General features: G+C 42.3%; 1 protein-coding gene across 7 annotated transcripts; it reads right to left on the bottom strand.

The window, feature by feature from the left end:
• Window positions 1–7490: 7490 nt before the first annotated feature.
• LOC109877181 (zinc finger protein 239-like) lies at window positions 7491–18235 on the bottom strand. Of its 7 annotated transcripts, none has more exons than XM_031811251.1 (3): window positions 18121–18235; window positions 10544–10715; window positions 7491–9225 (listed from the first exon to the last, which is right to left on the bottom strand). In XM_031811251.1, exons 1-3 carry the CDS (start codon window positions 18127–18129, stop codon window positions 8081–8083), a joined length of 1326 nt encoding a protein of 441 aa, XP_031667111.1. In that variant the 5' UTR covers window positions 18130–18235; the 3' UTR covers window positions 7491–8080. The 7 variants fall into 7 exon arrangements, with proteins under 7 accessions (XP_031667111.1, XP_031667114.1, XP_031667110.1 ...); XM_031811254.1 differs by having other exon boundaries at window positions 10556–10715; window positions 18121–18234; XM_031811250.1 differs by lacking the exon at window positions 18121–18235 and adding an exon at window positions 12731–12877.
• Between the last annotated feature and the right edge of the window lie 5016 nt (window positions 18236–23251).

Genomic DNA, 23251 nt, shown 5'->3' with positions numbered 1-23251 from the left:
AGGTCAGGGCGTGACACCCTGGGGTGGTTGAATTTCACAGCAGCGTACTGGACATCCTGGTCCTGTTTCTGGGGCTGACGCAGCTGCTTCCTTCAAATATGATTGTTCCCCAACAGACAATACAGGAGTGTGGAGATTATTGTAGCCTTCTACGGTACATGAGACAAAAATGACATATTGGTTTCTCATCTATAAATAACTACTAACTACTAATAATTTAAAATAAAATTGTATTTCTACATATTTTAGGATGATTTTGTTAGCTGTTATTCTTCAATAACCCCAAAGCAAATCCGTGGGAGAAAGATATATTTTTTCAAAGAGAATAAATCATAGTTGTTATGCTGGGAAGTAGATGGTAGATGTTTATTCTTCCCTGTCTTCAGTGTTTTCTCCACTGAACAAAGAGACAGGATATAGTTATACCCAAGCCTAGCCTGTGGTTGACCAAATATAATTCCTTGCAGTAAAATTGGGCCAATGGCCAAATACCAATATCCTGTTTCAGGCCCAATGTATAGACACGATCCGGCTGTTTGGTCACACATATGACTCAGTGTAAAGCATCCTATGGGCCAGATGCGGTCCAAATGTTGAAGATATTTGCCTGGTTAAAATTTTATTTTACAGGGAACAGTGGAATAAGTGGCTTGTTCAGGGGCAGAATTACAGATTTTAACCTTGTCAGCTCGGGGATTTCATCCAGCAACCTTTTGATTACTGGCCCAATGCTCTAACCACTAGGCTACCTGCCGCTCCAAAAGTTGTGGATGGTTTGTCCTCTGAGAAATCAATGGTAAGTTTCGGTGTTCCTCAAAGTTCAGTTTTAGGACCACTATTGTGTTCACTATATATTCTACCTCTTGGTTATGTCATTCGGAAACACAATGTCAGCTTTCAATGCTTTGCAGACGACACACAGCTGTACGTTTCAATGAAACCGAAGCCCCAAAATTGCCTACCCTGGAGTCTGTGTTTCAGACATAAGGAAATGGATGGCAGCAAATGTTTTGGTTTTAAATTCAGACAAAACAGAGATGCTAGTTCTAGGTCCTAAGAAACAAATATATCTGCTGTTTGACCTGACAATTAATCTCAATGGTTATACATTCATTTCAAATAAAGCTGAAGGATCACTGATTTCTCTTTGACAAAACATTTTCAAGAGCAGTTTTTCCATCTTGGTAACATCTAAAATATCTGAAACCTTTTCTCCAAAAATGATGCAGAAAAGCTTATCCATGCTTTTGCACATCAAGATTAGACTTCTGCAATGCTCTACTCTCCAGCTACTCGGATAAATAACTAAATAAACTTCAGCTAGGGATAAATACGGCTACTAGAATCTTGACTAGAACCATAAAATGTTGCTCCAGTGCTAGCCTCTCTACACTGGCTTCCTGTTAAGGTTTTACTGCTAACCTACAAAGCATTACATGTACTTGCTCCTATCTTCCCTCTGATATGGTCCTGCCGTATATACCTGCATGTACGCAACGGTCACAACATGCAGGTCACCTTACTTTTCCTAGAATTTCTAACCTGGAGGTAGGGCTTTCTCCTACAGAGAAACATTTTGATGGAATGGTCTGTCAATCCATGTGATACACGCAGACTTGGCATCAACCTGTAGCCTTTTCCTGCAGTCAAATGACCTAGTGGCCTCATGGGTGGAATGATATTAATATTTTTCATAATTTCATAATTAATAAACATATTTTTTGTAATGTAATGTATATAAAGTGTAATATTGGGATGGAAACTCTAAATGGAATCAATTTAAACTCTGTAGCTGACATGGTACAGGTGTCTTCTTTTTTGTAAGCCCATAACCATGTGTTTGAGGTGAATACTTTTGTTTCAAAGTAGATTTGTTTGGCTACCAAGAAACACTCTGTGTGACCCTGATTTAGCCCACTGCAGTAAAAGGTTAAGTCTGTACTGAAGACTCATCTCTTCAGTTGGTCCTATGATTGAGTGTCCCAGGGGTGCGAAGGTGAACGGCAAGGCACTGGAGTGACAAACCACCCTTGCTGTCTCTGCCTGGCTCCCCTCTCTCCATTTGGGATTCTCTGCCTCTGACCCTATTGCGGGGGCTGAATCACTGGCTTGCTAGTGCTCTCCCATGCCTTCCCTAGGAGAGGTGCATCACACCGTGCCAGGCTTTTTTCGCTATGCTCTAATTGAGTGAGTTGAGTCACTGACATGATCTTCCTGTCTGGTTCTGCTGTATTTGGGCTTGTGCAGTGGAGGAGATCTTCATGGGCTATACTCCACCTTGTCTCAAGGTAGTTAGTTGGTGGTCTGTTGATATCCCTTTGATGGTGTGGCCCTGTCCGGGGGTATCGTCGGACGGGGCCACAGTGTCCCCTGACCCCCCTGTCTCAGTCTCCAGTATCTATTCTGCAATAGTCTATGTGCCGGAGGGCTAGGGTCAGTCAATTCCCCTGTCTTATCTGGTATCCTGGAACTCTGACCTGTTCACTGGACGTGCTACCTTGCTTCCTGCTGCTGCTGTTTGACTGCTGTTTCTTTTTCTCTCTCTCTCTCTCTCCCTTCCCCCCTCTTTCTCTCTCCCTTCCCCCCTCTCACCCTCTCCCTTTTTCTCTCTCTCTCTCTCCCTTCATCTCCCTCTGTCTCTCTCCCCCCCCCCCCCCCCCCCCCCCTCTCTCCCTTTTTCTCTCCCTCTCTCCCGCTGACATGAGTTGCTGACCTGTTGCACCCTCTATAACCACTGTGATTATTATTTGACCCTGCTGGTCATCTCTGAACATTTGAACATTTTGTAGAACAATCTGCCCTTAACGGCCACGTACTCTTATAATCTCCACTGAGCCAGAAGAGGACTGGCAACACCTCAGGGCTTGATTGTTTGATTGCTTCTGGGCCAGCTATGGTATAAATAAATATGTGGAAATAGTTATGAATCGTTTAAAAAATCCGTCATAAAACAATCCCCGAGCTGACAAGGTAAACATCTGTCATTCTGCCCCTGAACAAGGAAGTTAACCCACTGTTACAATGAACCCACTGCATCAATGAATTTAGATTAGTTCCAGGTGCTGTCTGTGTGTGGGGTGGGGTTTTGTGTTTAGATGTCTGTTGTTTCCCGGTGTCCAGAGATCCCTCTTATCCATGTACAGGTTGGCGTGCTCTGGAAGAGAGGGGAGAGTGTGGCCTTATCTAAATTCAGTGGAACTTTGTAAGTGTTCCCATCTCCCTCCAGATCCTCTCTGTCTTCCTGAGCACACCTTCCTCAACTATACACTTCTGTAATTATTGGAACACTAAGATACACTAATATTTTCATTGGACAGCTTGTTGTATGAGCGACAGCACCAAAGATTGTTTTGTTTGTGTGGAGCACTCCATTGGTTAATGATTTATGGCTGCTATATATTGTTGCTTAGATACAAAAGATAAACAGAAGCTGTCAATTGCAGCGTCTCACTGTGTCATTTCCATGCCCCACCCCTGATGAAAAGAACCTGTGTTTAGTTGTATTTAGTCATTTATTGAGGACCTCACCTCATTAAACAAGGTGGCATAGCAGCTACAACCTTCAACCTGTTGAACTGGTATCATTTGTTTGGCCCTTAACAGTTAAAGAGGAAATCTGTGTCTGAAATGTCACCTGACAGTATGTAGGGAATAGGATGCCTTTCCAGACACAGACTATGTGTAGGTTTAGTGTGGTGTATGGATGGGATGTTTAAATCACTGTGATTTATAGTACATTTACTATAAGACCCCATGAATAAAGTTGGTTATATTGTGTTATTTAAAGCTGGAATCCTTAATGCTGAAACTCCCCGTTTGAGATATTACAACAACAAGGAAGTTGCTGTAAAAAAAAAAGATCCCCCCTCTATGATTGGATTGAATCCCTCCCAATGTCTATTGAGCAGCACTGGGGCTGTTGAATTTCAAAGTAGTGTACTGGAAATCCTCGTCCTGTTTTTGGGGGTGAGACGGTGGGACGGTGGAGTCCAGAGGCACTTCCTGGTTTCTGTGTTAGATGCTGGGGTAGGTAAAGTCATCCTGCTCGTCTGTGATCGCTCTCTGTGCTGCAATAGGGGCCATGGCCATGCCTGAGATGTTGTCATACACTGGATTAGAGTCTCTCTGATGGGGAGAGAAGACAGACAACATGAGGGGTGAAAGATATTACCACAGTCATTGAGTCCATCTAAATACAGATCACTGTAGCTCTTAGTCAACTGATTCCAGAAGACTCACCTGTCCGTTCTCTGCTGTGTCTCTTCTGTCTCTTGTGTCAGAGGTGGAATTGGAGGCCTTCTTCCTGTTTTGTGAATGAATGTATCAATTAATAAATCAATCAACAATCAATCAAGCAATATAAATGATTTTGATCATTATAAAATATAATTTGAAAAAGGATAAATTCATCTCACTAACCTGAACCCAAAGACACAGAGTATTCGAATCAGAACAACAACTATGATTCCTACAACATCATTCTTCAAAGACTAACGTAACAGGCAATTCTCGTAGTCTTCAACAGCACAGGAGTAGCTGCCTGTATCCTCACTGCTGACTGGGTCTAGGATCAGGAAGTTATCTTGGGTGTTTGGGTTGGTGAGAAGTTGTCCGTTCTTGTACCAGATGTAGGTGGGGTTGTCAGTTAGAGTACAGGTGGTGCTACAGGTCAGTGTCACCTTCCCTTCCTCTGTGCCAGGAGTCTCCTTCACCTGCAGGTCTGAAAAGGGGGAAATGAAGACAAAATAGCACAATCATCATTATTTCCACCAATAATATAATGACTAGATGATATAATACTGTAAGGACAGTATTACCTGTGACAGAGTTATTCCAGGGAAGCCGTTTCCCCATTTTACCTCCGTTGTTGTAAATCTAAACTTATATTCAGCAGAGTCACTCTCTCTCAGGTCTGTGATTCTCAGGGTGGAGTCCTTGTGTGTAGTTGGATGGTACTTCACACTACCTGCATATTCTGGGTCCTGGCTTAGATCTGCAGTAACTCCAGACTCCCATTTGTTGAACCAGGATACTTCTGTGACGTTATGCCAGCTGGGATGTCTATACGTGCAGGTAATGTCCACTGTTGACCCCTTCAAGGCACAGATATCCTCTTGGTGTAAGTCACATTCAAACAGCTCAGACCATGAACACCTGAAACTAAATGTATCTGATCAATTCCTCAAATGATAATGAGACTATTTTCAAGTGTTTTAGATGTATAGGACTGGTTCATTTAAAATGAATAAAATATATAGACACACACAGTGCATTCAGAAAGTATTCAGAACCCTTGACATTTTCATGTTGTTACATTACAGTCTTATTCTAAAATTCATTCCAAAAATGTAAATTCTAAAACGATATAACAAGATAACATTCCATCAGCCATTTTCTACCTTGTATATTATACTGTATAGTTCCTACTAGTGTTACTATCCAAGAGTGCACCAATTTGTCTGTTTTCCCCACATGTTCTACTATTGGTCCACAAGCCTTAATGATTGATACTTAAGATGATTATTATAGGTGAGTTCAGACTCACACAATGTAGGAGCGAGAAAATCCTCATGGTCTTTTACAGCACAGGAGTAACTGTCTGTAGAGTAACACCCGACCACTAGAGTATTACAGGAGTATTGTTGGGAAGTAGGGTCATGGAGATGTTGCCCGTTCTTGTACCAGATGTAGGTGAGGTTGTCAGTCAGAAGACAGGTGGTGCTACAGGTCAGTGTTCTCTTCTATTCCTCTGTGGAGGAAGACACCTTCACCTGCAGCTCTGAATGATTCTAATTAATTATTAGAATTAGATATTATATATTACCTGTAGATATTCCCAGTAGATATTATATATTACCTGTAGATATTATATATTACCTATATATATTATATATTACCTGTGTCAGTCAGAGTTGTTCCAGGGAAGCTGTACCCCCATTCTGCATACTGTGTTGTAAATCTGAACATGTACTCAGCTGAATCTCTCTCAGGTCTGTGATTTCTTTTCACTCAACAAAACCTCAATTTGTACGATTTGACTGAGTCACAGTTCATATAAAGAAATCAGTCAACTGTTCTAAATGAATTAGACCCTAATCTATGGATTTCACATGACTGGGAATACAGATATGATTAAAGTCAGAAGTTTACAAACACTTAGGTTGGAGTCATTAAAACTTGTTTTTCAACCACTCCACAAATTTCTTGTTAACAAACTATAGTGTTTGCAAGTCGGTTAGGACATCTACTTTGTACATGACACAAGTAATTTTTCCAACAATTGTTTACAGACAGATTATGTCACTTATAATTCACTATATCACAATTCCAGTGGGTCAGAAGTTTACATACACTAAGTTGACTGTGTCTTTAAACAGCTTGGTGTCACGTTCGTCGTTGTGATATGGGTTCCACATGTTAATTAAATGAAACGCACAAAAACAATAAAGGACGAACGGAACGTGAAGTAGATGAATTGCTGACAGGCAACTACACATAAATAAGAACCCACAATACAGTGGGGAAATGGCTGCCTAACCAAAATAGAGAATAAAAAGGCTCTCTACGTTCAGGGCGTGACAGTAACCTCCCCCCAAAGTTGCGGACTCCGGCCGCAAAACCTGAAAACAACTGGGGAGGGTAAGGGGGTGACAAGTGTCGGCTCTGGTGCAGGTCTTTGCCCCCGCCCAGACCACGGGTCAGGCCATGGGTAGAATGCCGTGCTCGGACTGGGCATCGGCGCCGTGCCTGGCTCTCCAGACCGTTGACCGTCGCAGGAGGTTTCCGGACCGTTGACCGTCGCTGGAGGTTTCCGGACCGTTGACCGTCGCTGGAGGTTTCCGGACCGTTGACCGTCGCTGGAGGTTTCCGGACCGTTGACCGTCGCTGGAGGTTTCCGGACCGTTGACCGTCGCTGGAGGTTTCCGGACCGTTGACCGTCGCTGGAGGTTTCCGGACCGTTGACCGTCGCTGGAGGTTCCAGACCGTTGACCGTCGCTGGAGGTTCCAGACCGTTGACCGTCGCAGGAGGTTCCGGACTGTGAACCGTCGCAGGAAGCTCCGGACTGGGAACCGTCGCCGGAAGCTCTGGACTACCAAATACTAATTGAGTGTATCTAAACTTCTGACCCACTGGGTATGTGATGAAAGAAATAAAAGCTGAAATAAATCACACTCCACTATTATTCTGACATTTCACATTCTTAAAATAAAGTGGTGATCCTAACTGACCTAAAACAGGGAATTTGTACTAGGATTAAATGTCATGATTTGTGAAAAACTGAGTTTAAATGTATTTGGCTAAGGTGTATGTAAACTTCCGACTTCAACTGTATGCATCTGTTGGTCACAGATACCTTAAAAAAAACAGTAGTCAGTATCTGGTGTGACCACCATTTGCCTCATGCAGTGTGACATAAGATAAAGGATTTAATGTGTTTTTGTATTGAATACATGTGTCGTGGAAATTACTACCGAGGACTCAGTCAAACTTAAATTAATAATGATTTATTATCAGCCAGCTGGAGAGATTCCAACAAACTTACGGTCAGGAGCTCTTTCGGGGCAGTCCCGTTAGTCCTCTTATATACTGGTAACACAGACAGGTTATATTTGCATGATTTACATTATTCATCATTAACATTTGGTTCCTGCATGTAAATTATAGAACATATTCTGAGAGTTCTGCCAAAAGGTCTGAGGGGGTCATGACTGTCTCCCCCTCATATCTCTACCCAGCACCTACAGGAACCAATGACTGTATGAGACATGATGTACAATTCAAGACTCTCTCTTGCGATAACATTTCCCCCACACATGAATATACACCTACCATTGGTGAAACATTTTTATTATACATTATTTAATGGATAATATGAGTTCATAAATTAAAAGATAGCTCTGAACACCTCCTCCCCCACCCCACCACACACACAGCACTTCTACTCCAAGACGCTTGTAACATATGGATCCAGAGCTGCATATTATGCTACATATGTTACCATGGCAATCAGACATACTAAAGTGTTAGAGAATGGGAGCTGGATGACTGTTTACAAGATGTTTTCTATGTAAACTTTATTTAGGGATCTGGAACCGGTGCCAGAGAGAAGGGAGATGAAAGAAAACATGTTTGTGCTTTCTGGTGTTTTATCAGTGACCCTGAACGAGCAAAACTCTTCCCACACGGATCACAGCTATAAGGCTTCTCTCCTGTGTGTATGCGTTGGTGTAGAGTCAGGGATCCTGATTGATTGAAGCTCTTCCCACACTGATCACAGCTATAAGGCTTCTCTCCTGTGTGTATGCGTTGGTGTAGAGTCAGGGATCCTGATCGACTGAAGCTCTTCGCACATTGATCACAGCTATAAGGCTTCTCTCCTGTGTGTATGCGTTGGTGTGCAGTCAGGTGATCTGACGTCCTGAAACTCTTCTCACACTGATCACAGCTATAAGGCTTCTCTCCTGTGTGTATGCGTTGGTGTTTGATCAGGTCTCCTGATCGACTGAAGCTCTTTCCACACTGATCACAGCTATAAGGCTTCTCTCCTGTGTGTATGCGTTGGTGTAGAGTCAGGGATCCTGAATGATTGAAGCTCTTCCCACACTGATCACAGCTATAAGGCTTCGCTCCTGTGTGTATGCGTTGGTGTCTAGTCAGGTCTCCTAATCGACTGAAGCTCTTTCCACACTGATCACAGCTATAAGGCTTCTCTCCTGTGTGTATGCGTTGGTGTTTAGTCAGGGATCCTGATTGATTGAAGCTCTTCCCACACTGATCACAGCTATAAGGCTTCTCTCCTGTGTGTATGCGTTGGTGTAGAGTCAGGGATCCTGAATGATTGAAGCTCTTCCCACACTGATCACAGCTATAAGGCTTCTCTCCTGTGTGTTTGTGGTTAGTCTGGGCTCCTGACTGATTTAAGTATTTCCCACAATCAAAGCAGGTATAAGGTCCCTCCCCTGAATGAATTCTCTGAGATTTTAAGGTATTAGATGCATGCTCTAGAGTGTGAATTTGCTCATGATTTGTCAAGTCCTGTTTAGCAAAACTCTTCCCACAGTCAGAGCAGCAGTGGTGAGGTTTTTTCCCTGTACCTCTATGCTGGTGTTTGAGGTGTTCTGATCTGGAGAGACTCTTCTCTTTCTTGTCAGCATCATGATGTTTTTGAGGCTCCCCAGATGATAAGCCCCTCCCACTTAGAGAGCAACGATTAGGGATGTCCCCTGTGAAACAAAGACATTGAATAGTTAGGTTTTGCAAGTATGGGTCCATAAACAGATGGGTCCTTCCATGAAATTAAGGCCTTTTGGGTCCCTTTCATATTTTCCAGTAGAAATTGTACATCAGTATTACATTTTAACAAGTTCTTCCATCAACCCTGTGTCACATCAACCCTGTGTCACATCAACCCTGTGTCACATCAACCCTGTGTCACATCATCCCTGTGTCACATCAACCCTGTGTCACTTCTATTAAGATTTTAACCCAACTAACACAATCATTTCTCCAAGTTTTACCATCGTTGAGTAAATGTACAAGTGCAGAATAATACGATTATTGTGAAGCCAATTAGTACAAGAGTTTGATTTAAACGTTGACATGCTTTGAAATAACAATTTCCCTACTAATCCTGTTTACATGGACACATCTGAAATCAGGCTGCCTGACGGGACTTCGATAAACGCTGAAAATTGTCAATCAAAATAAACGCTCTTCCACAGCGACTATGTTGTTTTTAAGCAGTATAACGTTTGTATGTGAAAACTATTTCTAAGATTAGTACTTTGTTTTTCCTAAACTCACTGCACTCGGTCAAAAAGAAGTTAGCTGGCGCTGCTTGTAGTAGCACATACACAGATTAAAGTGTAGGACCTCACTGAAGGCCCAGGCCCCAGGCCACTGGTTATGACCTTACACCAATTAACATAAGCAGAGTAAGGTGTTTACATGACTAATGCCACACTCATCCTACTGCCATAATCAGTTTAATAGCAAATGATTAGTGTGCATGTAAAGTCCTAGTTATTTGGTTACTTTGACAGTCATTTCTGAACATTTACATCTGTCCCTCATTTTAAGATCAACCTGTTTTTAATATGGTGAAACTGTTCCTTACATTTTTTGGGCAAAATAAATTATTCTCTGTTTTTTTTGTAGAAAACTGAGCAAGTGAACCATTTTACCCATAAAGTAAAATGGTAGAATATATTTTTTTGTGAAGCTAGCATTCAATTTTCACTCCCCATGGAACAAAAGTAGCTTCCATTAGCCCTGTCATAAGCACATTTGTGGCTGATTTAAAGGACTATTCTACCAATGTAAACTAGTGGTTTTGTTGTTTTCAGTTGTCCCCTGTTACTTTATTTAGCACTTAACACAGTATGCATTTCCATATAACCTCGAGATGGGAAAACATGTTTTTATGAAATCGAACATGTGCTCTTCATTAAAAAATGTTCAAATGAGGTGAAATCCAAAAAAATTTGGGGGGGGACCAAATTATACTTTTCAAAATTGGGTGGAACTAACTAATCCACACACCATGGTTCTTACTTAATGAAATCATATCTCCATGTTCCTCTTGCCCTTCTAGTCTCTCAGTTCCACTCTGTCCCGGTGTTTTCCTGCAGTCGACCAGAACCAGCAGTAAAGTTCGGAGAGGGGGTCGACCTGGGGACTCCTGGAGGGTGGAGGGGGACGGGCTAACTTTGTCCTGTTGGCCACAAGAAGTTTTACAGTTGATCATTAAACCAAATATTGTATTAATTCAGTCTAAACCTCTGATTTGGGTGCATCCCTGGAATATCCCCTTTTACCTGAAATGTTCAATCGTTCACTATAAACCACAAATCTAAGAGCATTGGATTGGTGGGTATAGGCTAGTTTCCACCATATTTCTTTATAGCAGTCATTTCCTATCGAACAGCACGGAAGAGGAGAAGCAAGAGGGATAACTGGGCCCAAAATCTGGCTTCTGGCTTATTTGATCATATATACATTTTCGTAACGAGTAGGTTGTTAGGAGTGTATTGGTAAAAGTAGGACACGTCACATCCAGGCAACTTTGAGGAAAAAAACACTTTGTATGGAAGTAGTGCCTGGTTGTCACTAGTTACCACAAACAAAGCCATAGAACACACCCATTTCTACAACTGATATTTTTTAAATAGATTTTAACCCTAACATTGAAAACACTACCTTTATGCCTAAACTTAATACAAATACGATATAGACGTTTGACTTTGTGGCAACACGCATATCTGCCCTCTCATTGCCTATAATGGTCCCACCTGATCTTGCATCTTCCCGATTGCCTTCCAGCTGCGTTTCAAACTCAACAGCCTTCGGCTAAACCCTCAACCCTTGAATTGCGTTTTACATCCGAGTGCCTTAAATGTCCCTTGCCCAAGCGAGGGAGAGTGATGATCCGAGAGGCAACGTCCTTGGTGTAAATCTTGAAGTTTAACATAAAAACAACCAACCTAAAGCTATCAATGTACCTAGTAAGCTAACGTACCCAGCTAGCGTCGAGCATACCGGAACATTACATTTATATAGACTTTATTACATGGCTTGGCACAAAGCCAAGCTGGTCCATTTCTTTATGTAATCTTAATTTAACTAGGCAAGTCACATATTCGTATTTACAACGGCGGCCTAGGAACAGTGGGTTAACTGCCCTTTTCAGGTGTAGGGCCGCGGGTTTTGTGGAGCGATGGGTAACGATGCTTCGTGGGTGACTTTTGTTGATGTGTGCAGAGGGTCCCTGGTTCGCGCCCGGGTATGGGCGAGTGGACGGTCTAAAGTTATACTGTTACACCAATATTTTGTACAGTGCGTGAGTGCAGAGTTGGATGGTGAGACGTGCATTGCATGACGTGCAATTTTGTGTCGTTCTTATCAGAATAAAGCTACATGACTGGTGCTACATGTTGGAGTTCCGTGTCGATGACTGATTGTACACAACGCAAGACGAGTACTGTTACATTTAGACCCCTCAACATTATCAATCACCACTTAGATGACAGTTCTAATTAACAGAAAACCTAGGAATGCACTCACGGTCTTCTCTAAAAACCCCAGAGGTCCGTTTCGTCGGTTCAACCATAGGTTAACGACCTTATCTGTTTACACAGTTCACTTCTTTCTTCCTAGTTGGAATGGTGTTCATTAACTTTAATTACTCCTTGTCTGTGTCACACAATCCCTTCTTATGATCTCATATTGTTAATCAGATATAATAAAACAGAGTATAAGTTTACTTAGTTACAGTTCCATTTAAAATGATGTGTTCAGTCATTTAATCATAATTTTACCAACAATTATGAAGTAATAAAAAAATCTACTTAAACTCACAGGCTCCAGGATTTGTGAAATATGATTGCCCAAATATTTCCACGACACTAGCTACAGTTTACCATAACTGGCTAAACATGATTGTATTTACTGCCTTAATTTTGCTGGACCCCAGGAAGAGTAGCTGCTGCCTTTGTAGCTAATGGGGATCCATAATACATACAAACTTGGTTAACTGCCTTGTTCAGGGACAGAACGACAGGTGTTTATCTGGTCAGCTCGGGGATTAGGTTACTGACCCAACGCTCTAACCACTAGGCTACCTGCCGCTCCAAACAGAACACAGCAATGTGGAGGTTCAAATATGATGATAAACTAGGCCTAGACATTTTATACAACACAGCGGACATATAATGTTAAAACCAGACTTACCCGATCCATTGTGGAAGCTACTGTTTCTTGTATGATATGAACTGTTCGACCCTAGCTGTTCTCGTCAACAATTTCCTGTTGTCTTGTGCTTTAAGGTTTTATGGCAGACTACACCTATTGGAGTATTACCGCCACCTACTGTAAGGCGAGTGAACGAAGAAGAAAAATATCTATCCAAATTATTTATATCGTCGGTGAAGAATTCATGCAGTACATCTCTCCATAATTGTGTAAAATCTTCATGAATATGTTCCATTATAAATCTACTGATGTCTTGCCACATTCTTTACTTGAATACCATAAAAAAAAGATTCAACACGGTTTCTGGTCATTTCAAACGGTACAATTTGAATGTGTTTCTTTTTTAAAACTTCTTCATATAGTGGTTGGCAGGATAATATAAATTGATTTTTATAATAAACGTCCTTAATTGTGTTAGTCAGTACGTTTGTGTGAGACAACAAATATGATCAATAAAACAATTCCAATAAGGAATTACATAGGGTGATAGATAGATACAAAATCCTGTTGATACAAGGCAAGTATCACTCTGTTGTTGAACAGACCAAAACAAAAACGAATCTTTACTACTATTGAGTCAACAGCTGTAATCGAAGGAAGGTTCTGAGGGTCTTAACATGTTCCTGAATAATAAAGCAACACCTGAGGGAATTGAGACTCTATATAAATAGGGATCTTGTCAAGTGATAAGGATAGGATATTATTTCTGAACCAATATTCTAAAAACAAAGATTTATTGTTACACAATATGTGCTGATTATTCCAGATATAATATACGTGTGGAGAGAAATTATGCTTCTAAATGACGGTTCATGACTAGAAAACCTGCTGATGAAAAGCAGAGCTTCACTGGAACTTTGTCAATAGCAAACCAACATGAAGTTAAGGCCACCAAAAGTAGAAAAGGCATGATGAGGAATAAAGTTTCACATAGAAGTAGGTCTTCTTATGTAGTGTTTTATCAAATTGATCTTAAAAGTATTATTTAAGGTAGGAATGTCCAGAAAATTCAGCCCACCATACTCATGTGTTCAATGCAACAGTTTCCTAATGTGACGAGTTCGGTTTCTCCACAGAAAGTTAAAAAGCATCTGGTCTGTTGAAAGGGTTCTACATGGAATCCTAAAGAGTTCTACCTGGAACCAAAGAGGTTCTAACTGAAACACAAAAGGGTTCTTCAAAGGGTTCTCCTATGGGGACAGCCGAAGAACCCTTTCAGGTTCTAGATAGCACCTTTCTTTCTAAGAGTGTAGTACTGCTACACCCACTCCTCTACAACACTTCAACCGACCAAATAAATGATGTCATGGAGCATCACCATGGCGATGATGATTTGTGAGACGTCATTGCATGGACAATCCACAATAGCGACTTAATGACATTTGGAGTTCCTGACATCATTTGTTTGACTTCTAACTGTTAGAGGGGATGGCTGCATCTGAAATGTCACCTGACAGTATATAGGTAATAGGATGCCATTTCAGACAGACTATGTGTAGGTCTATTCTAGTCTGGTGGATGGATGGTGTAATAGATTGGTCCTGAGTGGCGTAGCGTTCTAAGGTTCAGCATCTCAGTGCAAGAGTCATCACTGATGGAAGACAAGACTAAATTAAAAGTGGATTGGCGATGGCTAGAAGGTCGGTGACGTCGAACGCCAAACGCCACCCGAACAAGAGGGGACCAACGTCGGTGGAAGTTGTGACACACGTGTGCTTTCTGGTGTTTTATCACTGACTCCTTCCACTGTGGTGGACATTTTAATATTATAGTTTTATATTATTCTACTATACTGTTAAATTAGACATACTATACTGTTTTTACTTAGATAATTGTCTATTGTTATATGTTACTATATTACTGAGGGAATTGTCTATTGTTATATGCTAATATTCTTTGCTGATACAGGCTTGTCTTGTGTGACTTAGTCATAACTCTGAGCGTACAGATGTATGAGCTGTTTGGGTGCTACCACAGTATGTGACCTCCGCTGTTTACAATCAGCAGGAATGTAGCTATGTGGGAAGTGCAGGGAGGAAGAGTGAGTGGTGGCGATATCTGCCATCATGATCTACACAGACCAGCTAAATTACTTCATACAAATCTGTTTCCAGTGCCTGTTTCTGAACATCTGCTAACTGTCAAAGATAAAAAAGGATGTACTTTCAAAAAAAGGCAAAAGACAGCTCTGTTCATTGAGTTTTCAACACGGACTATTCTTAGTGATGGTTGATTGCTTCATTTTTGCATATCTTACAATAAATATATTGTTTGAAAAGTCTCTCTTCCTATAGCATTTCTCTGACACCACAAAGACAGGAGTAAGGATTCTCTCCAGCGTGTGCAAGCAGGAATTGAGTTTAATAAGAAGAACATTGTTAGATACAGTCGTAAATATTGATACTTTTAAGAGAACGGGGCTGGGAGATAGGATTTAGTTGCTGGCCCACCCTCCAGTACAGTAGGTGGTGTAATGTACCATAAAGTTGATAGGATTTAGTTGCTGGCCCACCCTCCAGTACAGTAGGTGGTGTAATGTACCATAAAGTTGATAGGATTTAGTTGCTGGCCCACCCTCCAGTACAGTAGGTGGTGTAATGTACCATAAAGTTGATAGGATTTAGTTGCTGGCCCACACTCCAGTACAGTAGGTGGTGTAATGTACCATAAAGTTGATAGGATTTAGTTGCTGGCCCACACTCCAGTACAGTAGGTGGTGTAATGTACCATAAAGTTGATAGGATTTAGTTGCTGGCCCACCCTCCAGTACAGTAGGTGGTGTAATGTACCATAAAGTTGATAGGATTTTGTTGCTGGCCCACACTCCAGTACAGTAGGTGGTGTAATGTACCATAAAGTTGATAGGATTTAGTTGCTGGCCCACCCTCCAGTACAGTAGGTGGTGTAATGTACCATAAAGTTGATAGGATTTAGTTGCTGGCCCACACTCCAGTACAGTAGGTGGTGTAATGTACCATAAAGTTGATAGGATTTAGTTGCTGGCCCACACTCCAGTACAGTAGGTGGTGTAATGTACCATAAAGTTGATAGGATTTAGTTGCTGGCCCACACTCCAGTACAGTAGGTGGTGTAATGTACCATAAAGTTGATAGGATTTAGTTGCTGGCCCACACTCCAGTACAGTAGGTGGTGTAATGTACCATAAAGTTGATAGGATTTAGTTGCTGGCCCACACTCCAGTACAGTAGGTGGTGTAATGTACCATAAAGTTGATAGGATTTAGTTGCTGGCCCACCCTCCAGTACAGTAGGTGGTGTAATGTACCATAAAGTTGATAGGATTTAGTTGCTGACCCACACTCCAGTACAGTAGGTGGTGTAATGTACCATAAAGTTGATAGGATTTAGTTGCTGGCCCACACTCCAGTACAGTAGGTGGTGTAATGTACCATAAAGATGATAGGATTTAGTTGCTGGCCCACACTCCAGTACAGTAGGTGGTGTAATGTACCATAAAGTTGATAGGATTTTGTTGCTGGCCCACACTCCAGTACAGTAGGTGGTGTAATGTACCATAAAGTTGATAGGATTTTGTTGCTGGCCCACACTCCAGTACAGTAGGTTGTGTAATGTACCATAAAGTTGATAGGATTTAGTTGTTGGCCCACACTCCAGTACAGTAGGTGGTGTAATGTACCATAAAGTTGATAGGATTTAGTTGCTGGCCCACACTCCAGTACAGTAGGTGGTGTAATGTACCATAAAGTTGGATGCCAACCACCGATAAACCCCAAAGAAGAATATGTATTTTCATTGTCAGAGTGAGTATCTAGTCATATAATGGATAATCTGACTTTCAAATCAGTGGAGGTGAACAAGTGCACATTTTGGGAGGAAGTAGAGATATATTAGGTAATATGACAGATTTCCAAACATGATATAGCTGTAGATTAACGTTACTTTGCTGAGGGAAAAAATATCCTAACAAGTTTTACAATCATGTTTATTTTTGTCCAGCAGTTTAAACCGAACACAGGAATGTGGAGGATAAAAGGTGATGAAAACTAGTCCTATACATTTTATACAACACAGCGGGCATATGTTAAAACCAGATTTACCTGATCCATTGCGGAAGCCATTGTTTCTTTGTATGGCATGAAATGTTGTAGGGTACAGTTTGACAACTTTGTTGTAGTGTTCTGCTAATGACAGCTAGTAATGAGTTGCCGAGAGAAAATTCGATTCTCAAGACTGCAACTGATGCGCCCCTAGACCAGAGCAATCAAACATCTATTTAAATATCCAAACGTAAGTTAGAACAAATAAACGTGTAGCCTAGTATTACTTCAGAAAGTTCCTGGATAACATTTTACGTGATCAATAAAAGTCGAGTAAAGTTAAGAAAATGTTCAACAACACCCCTTTCACTAAGAATCCTGTTGTCTGTTATCGTCTACTTTTACCTGGCAGCCACTTGGAACAGATGCACAAAGAGGGAGGATCTCAACAGGCCTCTCTCTCGTGAGGGAGTGTCTGGGAATGAAATGTTCCGGTCTTTCGCTGCTGATACAATGGCAGCTGCTGTTCACTACCAGCACAAATAGGAAAAAATAGCTATTTATGCAAGTCTTTGCAATGGGTGCATCAAACCTAATTCACAAGTAATTCTCCGGTCAAAAATAAACGTAAGTCCAGTGGTGGAAAAAGTACCCAATAGTCATACTTGAGTCAAAGTAAAGATACCATAATAGAAAATGACTCAAGTAAAAGTCACACAGTTAAAGCTACTTGAGTAAAAGTATTTGTAAAAGTATTTGGTTTGAAATATACTTAAGTATCAAAGGTAAATGTAATTGTTCAAGTATAAGTATGAATAATTCAAATGTCTTTATACAAAGCAAACCGGAAGGCACAAATGTATTGTTTTTTAAATTATTTACGGATAGGCAGGGGCACACTCCAACACTCAGACATAATTTACAAAAAAGTATTTGTATTTAGTGAGTCCACTAGATCAGAGGCAGTAGGGAGGACCAGGGATGTTCTCTTGATAAGTGTGTGAATTGAACCATTTTCCGGTCCTGCTAAGCATTCGAAATGTAACGAGTACATTTAAGGAGTAAAAAGTACATCATTTTCTACAGGAATGTAGTAAAGTAAAAGTTTTCAAATATATAAATAGTAAAGTACAGATACCCCAAAAAACGAATTATGTGGTACTTTAAAATATTGTTTAATTAAGTACTTCACACCACTGTGTAAGTCTTTCTTCTTAACTAAACTACAGTCAAATATACTGTATTTATAACTAACACCCTTCTGTCTATGTATATAACTTGTATACAATAAATAACCAAAAGCAAAGCACAGCACAGCAGGCCTATACTGTTAAAAGTAAACCAGACTTACCGGATCCATCGTGGAAGCTATTGTTTTCTTCAGTGTTTCTTACTAAGCCAAGAAATGGGTAGGCTACATACAGTACAGTTACTATGTTCTCACAGAGTTCAGATAAGGATTAGGGGGTTGCAGGGGGAGAATTCCTGTCTCAAGTCTGCAACTGATGCACCCCTAGACCAGAGCAATCAAACATCTATTGAAATATCCAAGCTTGATTACGTTATGACAGCATAACGTCTCACATCTTTATTTAACTAGGCAAGTCAGATAAGAACACATTTTTATTTACAATGACGGCAGAGGAACAGTGGGATAACTGCCTTGTTCAAGGGCAGAACTGAAGTTGTTTACCTTGTCGGCTCGGGATTCGATTTAGCAACCTTTCGGTTACTGGCCCAACGGTCTAACCACTAGGCTACCTGCTGCCCCAGGCTAATCTTACTTCAGAAAGTTCCTCGATAAGATTTTACCAAAACTATACAGATTGAGTAAAGTCAAGAAAATGTTCAACAACACCCCCTTCCAAAAGTATCCTGTATGTCTGCTATCGTCTGCTTTTACCTGACAGCAACTTGGAACAGAGTTCAATTTGAGTCCAGATGTTCTCAAGGCTGTTGTTGCATCTCCCTCCATGCAGCCTGGAATCATAAAGAGAGACAACAAACACACTTTATAACTGGTGAAAAACTACACCTGATACTTCCATTAAGCAGGAAAAAGTCTCTATCATAACAGATGTGGAGCACTGCAAGACACGTGTTTCTCTGTTGTTGTTTTAAACCTGTTTTATTCTCAGGACCAGGACTATAACACTGAGTATTGGGACACAGGGTAACAACATATCCTGGTCTCTATTCTCAGGACCATGACTACAACACTGAGTATTGGGACACAGGGTAACAACATATCCTGGTCTCTATTCTCAGGACCAGGACTATAACACTGAGTATTGGGACACAGGGTAACAACATATCCTGGTCTCTATTCTCAGGACCAGGACTATAACACTGAGTATTGGGACACAGGGTAACAACATATCCTGGTCTCTATTCTCAGGACCATGACTACAACACTGAGTATTGGGACACAGGGTAACAACATATCCTGGTCTCTATTCTCAGGACCATGACTACAACACTGAGTATTGGGACACAGGGTAACAACATATCCTGGTCTCTATTCTCAGGACCAGGACTATAACACTGAGTATTGGGACACAGGGTAACAACATATCCTGGTCTCTATTCTCAGGACCAGGACTACAACACTGAGTATTGGGACCCAGGGTAACAACATATCCTGGTCTCTATTCTCAGGACCAGGACTATAACACTGAGTATTGGGACACAGGGTAACAACATATCCTGGTCTCTATTCTCAGGACCAGGACTACAACACTGAGTATTGGGACCCAGGGTAACAACATATCCTGGTCTCTATTCTCAGGACCAGGACTATAACACTGAGTATTGGGACCCAGGGTAACAACATATCCTGGTCTCTATTCTCAGGACCAGGACTATAACACTGAGTATTGGGACACAGGGTAACAACATCGACATTTATCAATGTCCCATCAAAATAAACGTACTACCACAGCGTCCATGTTATTTTTGATTACCATATTTGATTCTGATTTCAGACATATTAAGTTTGTATGTGAAAACTATTTCTAAGATGTATACTTTCAGTTTCCCTGAACTCACTGCACTCGAGCAAAAGGAGGAAGCTTGCGCTGCTTGTACTAGAACATGTGCAGATTAAATATGCCTCTATGAATCTGATGAAGGCCTTTACGTGGCCTAATATATAGAAAAATTGCTCAGAAAACCAGGTGTTTTGAACAGCGTCACTTCGATTGTCAACTTAAGCCAATTAAGATAAGCAGAGTAAGGTGTTTAGGTGACTAATGCCATACTCGGCCTACTGCCACAACTAGTTTAACGTCAAATGATAAGTGTGCATGTAAACACACTCATTGTAGGAGCACTAGTATATGCACTACCTGGGTTTGAGCCACAAGGAGAGGGCGGTGGAGCACCCTACTGGGTGCCTGTTTTGTGTGTTCTCAGAACGCCTACGCCTGGCGCGATTGGAGGACATGCACGAGTGCGTCGGCCAGGCTCGGTCTCAGGCTGGGGACGAGCTCCCTCAGGAGTGGTGTGCCAGCGAGCTGTTAGTCCCTCTACTGGGTCCAGTAACCCTCCCAGGAAGTGTGGCCGGAGCCACCGCAGGCAGTGCCCATCTGCTGCCAGGCCTGGATGGGGGCAGGAGTCGGACCACTGGGGCCACCTTGAACAGAGGGTGAATGCCCTGCGTCAGGAGGTTGATAGCGTCGATTTCGACGACAGCTTTTACCTTTTGGCCAGTGATAGGCTGTTCCTGGACGACGATGCTGGTACTCCTAACCACAGTGGGCAGGGCTACCAGGCTGACAGGCCATCAGAAGCCTTCAGCAGGGCTTCATCACGAAGCCTATTCACTCAGGTAGCCACTGCACTGGACATCAAACTGGTGGCCAGTGATGACTTTCCATCTGTCCCCATCTCTGCTGAGTTCCGCAAGGCCTTGCCCCCTCTCCAGGGGGCTCTCTGACTCACAGCAGAGACTGGACCATGGAGTTGTTGCGGGCGTACTGTCCCTCTGCCTCTGGGAGTACCACACCATGATAGCTGCCATGGTCCTCCCGGACCAGGAGATTATAGAGCGGAACCCGCGACAGAAGCCGGGACCCCCCAGGATCTTTGATGCGGACTTGAAAGCCACATATGGGTACCTCTGCTCTCTTGACCGCCTTACCAACGCGACTATGCTACTGAGATCACGCGGGGTGCAGTATGTCCTCCAATACCTGCAGCCTCGCTTGGATGAGGGCTTAGCAGCCTCTACACTGAGGGTATTTGGCCGCTATATCTGCCTGCCATGTGTGGTGGATAGACAGGCCAGTGGGGCGCCATCCCTTGGTCTCCAGGTTTATGCCTGCGTCCAGCTAGGACGCGCTCAATGGCGAGCTGGGATCTGGATGTGGTCTTGGCAGCTTTGGCAAAGTCGTCTTTCGAACCATTGGAGTCTGCCTCCCTGAAACACATCTCTACGAAGGTGGCTTTCATGGTAGCAATAACTTCCATGAAGAGAGCTCCAAGCTCTTTCAGTATGTTCTGAGTGCTACCAGATGGACATCCCTTTTATCCTGTCTGCTTACGACCCCCCGGGAGTGGCGGAAGAGCCTGGCCCTCCCTCCGGCATGCTGTGCCCTGCGCGGGCTCTGGCTGCCTATGTGGAGTGGACACGGGCAGTGAGAACAACAGACCAGCTCTTTTTCTGCTATGGTGAGAGTCCTGGGGACTGGGTTATCAAAGCAGAGGCTCTCTCACTGGATCGTGGACACGATTACGACAGCATACCGCCTGGCTGGCAGGCCAGTGCTGGGATCTGTGGTGGCACATTCAATAAGAGGTGTGGCTGCATCCTGGGCTCTACTGAGAGGAGGGCCGCTCGCTGATATCGTTTCTGCAGCCAGCTGGGCTTCCTCTTGCACCTTTGCTAGGTAATATCGGCTAAATGTGGCACCTCTCTCTGCAGTTGGTTCAGTGGTCCTGGCCATCGCCTCCCCTTCCGGGGACTGTGCCGGAACCCACCTTCCACATTGACGGCCCCTGCGTCTCGTTCCCGCGCTGGGAATTCGCCGTTGGCTGGCAGGGTCCCTCTAGCACCGACTAAATCTGGTACGGGTATACCAGTATATTGGAGTGATCCAATATAGTGAAACATAATGAAGGTAACGTATGTAACCGCGGTCATGGGAGCTATATGGATCACGCCATTCCACGCCATGGATCACGGTGCTAGAGGCTCCTCAAAAATAATGTAGAGAACGTGTGTCGCGGCCATGGGTTCTATATATTGGGGCGGACCCCTGTCATGACACAGGTGTACACGGGTGTGAATCTGTAAGTCCTCACCTCCGCAGCGGAGTGATACCAATATATTGGACATATCCATATAGCGTACATAACCATGGTAACACCTTTGTTTTGTTGTTTTTAGTAGTCCCCTGTTACTGTCAACCCTGTTACTTTATTTGGCACATAGTATAGGAATATTTGAATTCAATGTCTTAATAAAAAACATGTTTTCTTAAGTTGACAGAATGTTAAAATTAGGTGAAAAATATTTTTGGACCAAGTTACACTTTTAAAAATGAGTGGAATGAAACATTTAAAATATATCTAACGGTCGCCACCAGCGTGAGTTTTATGCACGTGATGTCAGAATGCACTCACTGTTCCAAAATGTGATTATTACGCAACAGGACAGTTAACACTCTACTGCTAATTATCTATAGGGTGTAATACTTAGTCCAACATTTGCCAACAATTTCAGGTATGTTCATCCCAATTTCTTTTTGTTTACTTCTGTTCAAGAAACATTTTAACAGAATTGGCGGAACGAACACATCCCTGATGACGCGTAGACACAGGAGAGAAATGTAGAATACAGCGAACTCAGCAAAATTAGTAATTTGTGGTAAGTAATGCAGGCCGCCATCCTTATGCACCTCCGCTATCGTTTCAGAAGCAGACTGTAGTCTAATCTACACACCATGGTTCTTACTTAATGAAATCAAATCTCCATCTTCCTTATCTTCTCCTCCTCTCTCAGTTCCACTCTGCCCCAGTGTTTTCCTGCAGTCGACCAGAACCAGCATTAAGCGGTACCAGGAGATGTTTGACCTGGGGACTACGGGAGGGTCGAGGGGAACGGCCTAGATTTGTCCTGTTGGTGGCAAGAAATATTAAACATAGTTTATCATTAAACCAAATATTGTATTCATTTAGTCTATTTGGGAATCCCTAGAATCTCTTTTTTCCTCAAATGTTCAATTGTTACCTACTTCCCCCAAATCTAATAGCATTGGGTTGGTGGAGGCATGGGCTAGTCAAGAGTTTCCACCATATTTATTATACCAGTAATTTCCTTTCAAAACAGAGGAAGAGGCGACTTGTGACGTAAATGATTGAATATACATTTCGTAATTATTAGGTTGTTACGATTGTACTGATAAAAGTAGGACACGTGACATGCCAGCAACTTGGAGAAAAAAACAACAGTATTGCCAGGTTGACATTAGTTACGACAG

This window comes from Oncorhynchus kisutch, unplaced genomic scaffold (assembly GCF_002021735.2).
Source record: "Oncorhynchus kisutch isolate 150728-3 unplaced genomic scaffold, Okis_V2 Okis01b-Okis20b_hom, whole genome shotgun sequence".
NCBI classification, from domain to species: Eukaryota; Metazoa; Chordata; class Actinopteri; order Salmoniformes; family Salmonidae; genus Oncorhynchus; species Oncorhynchus kisutch.
The sequence above is the reverse complement of the archived record's forward strand: the minus strand, read 5'-3'. Positions and strand labels throughout refer to the sequence as shown.

Bases quoted from the DNA above. Each gene is read 5' to 3' on its own strand.
- LOC109877181 (XM_031811249.1), bottom strand. The intron at 9,226-10,543 runs GTGTGTGGATTA...TTTGTTTCACAG, and splicing joins TTCATTAAGTAAGAACCATG to GGGACATCCCTAATCGTTGC.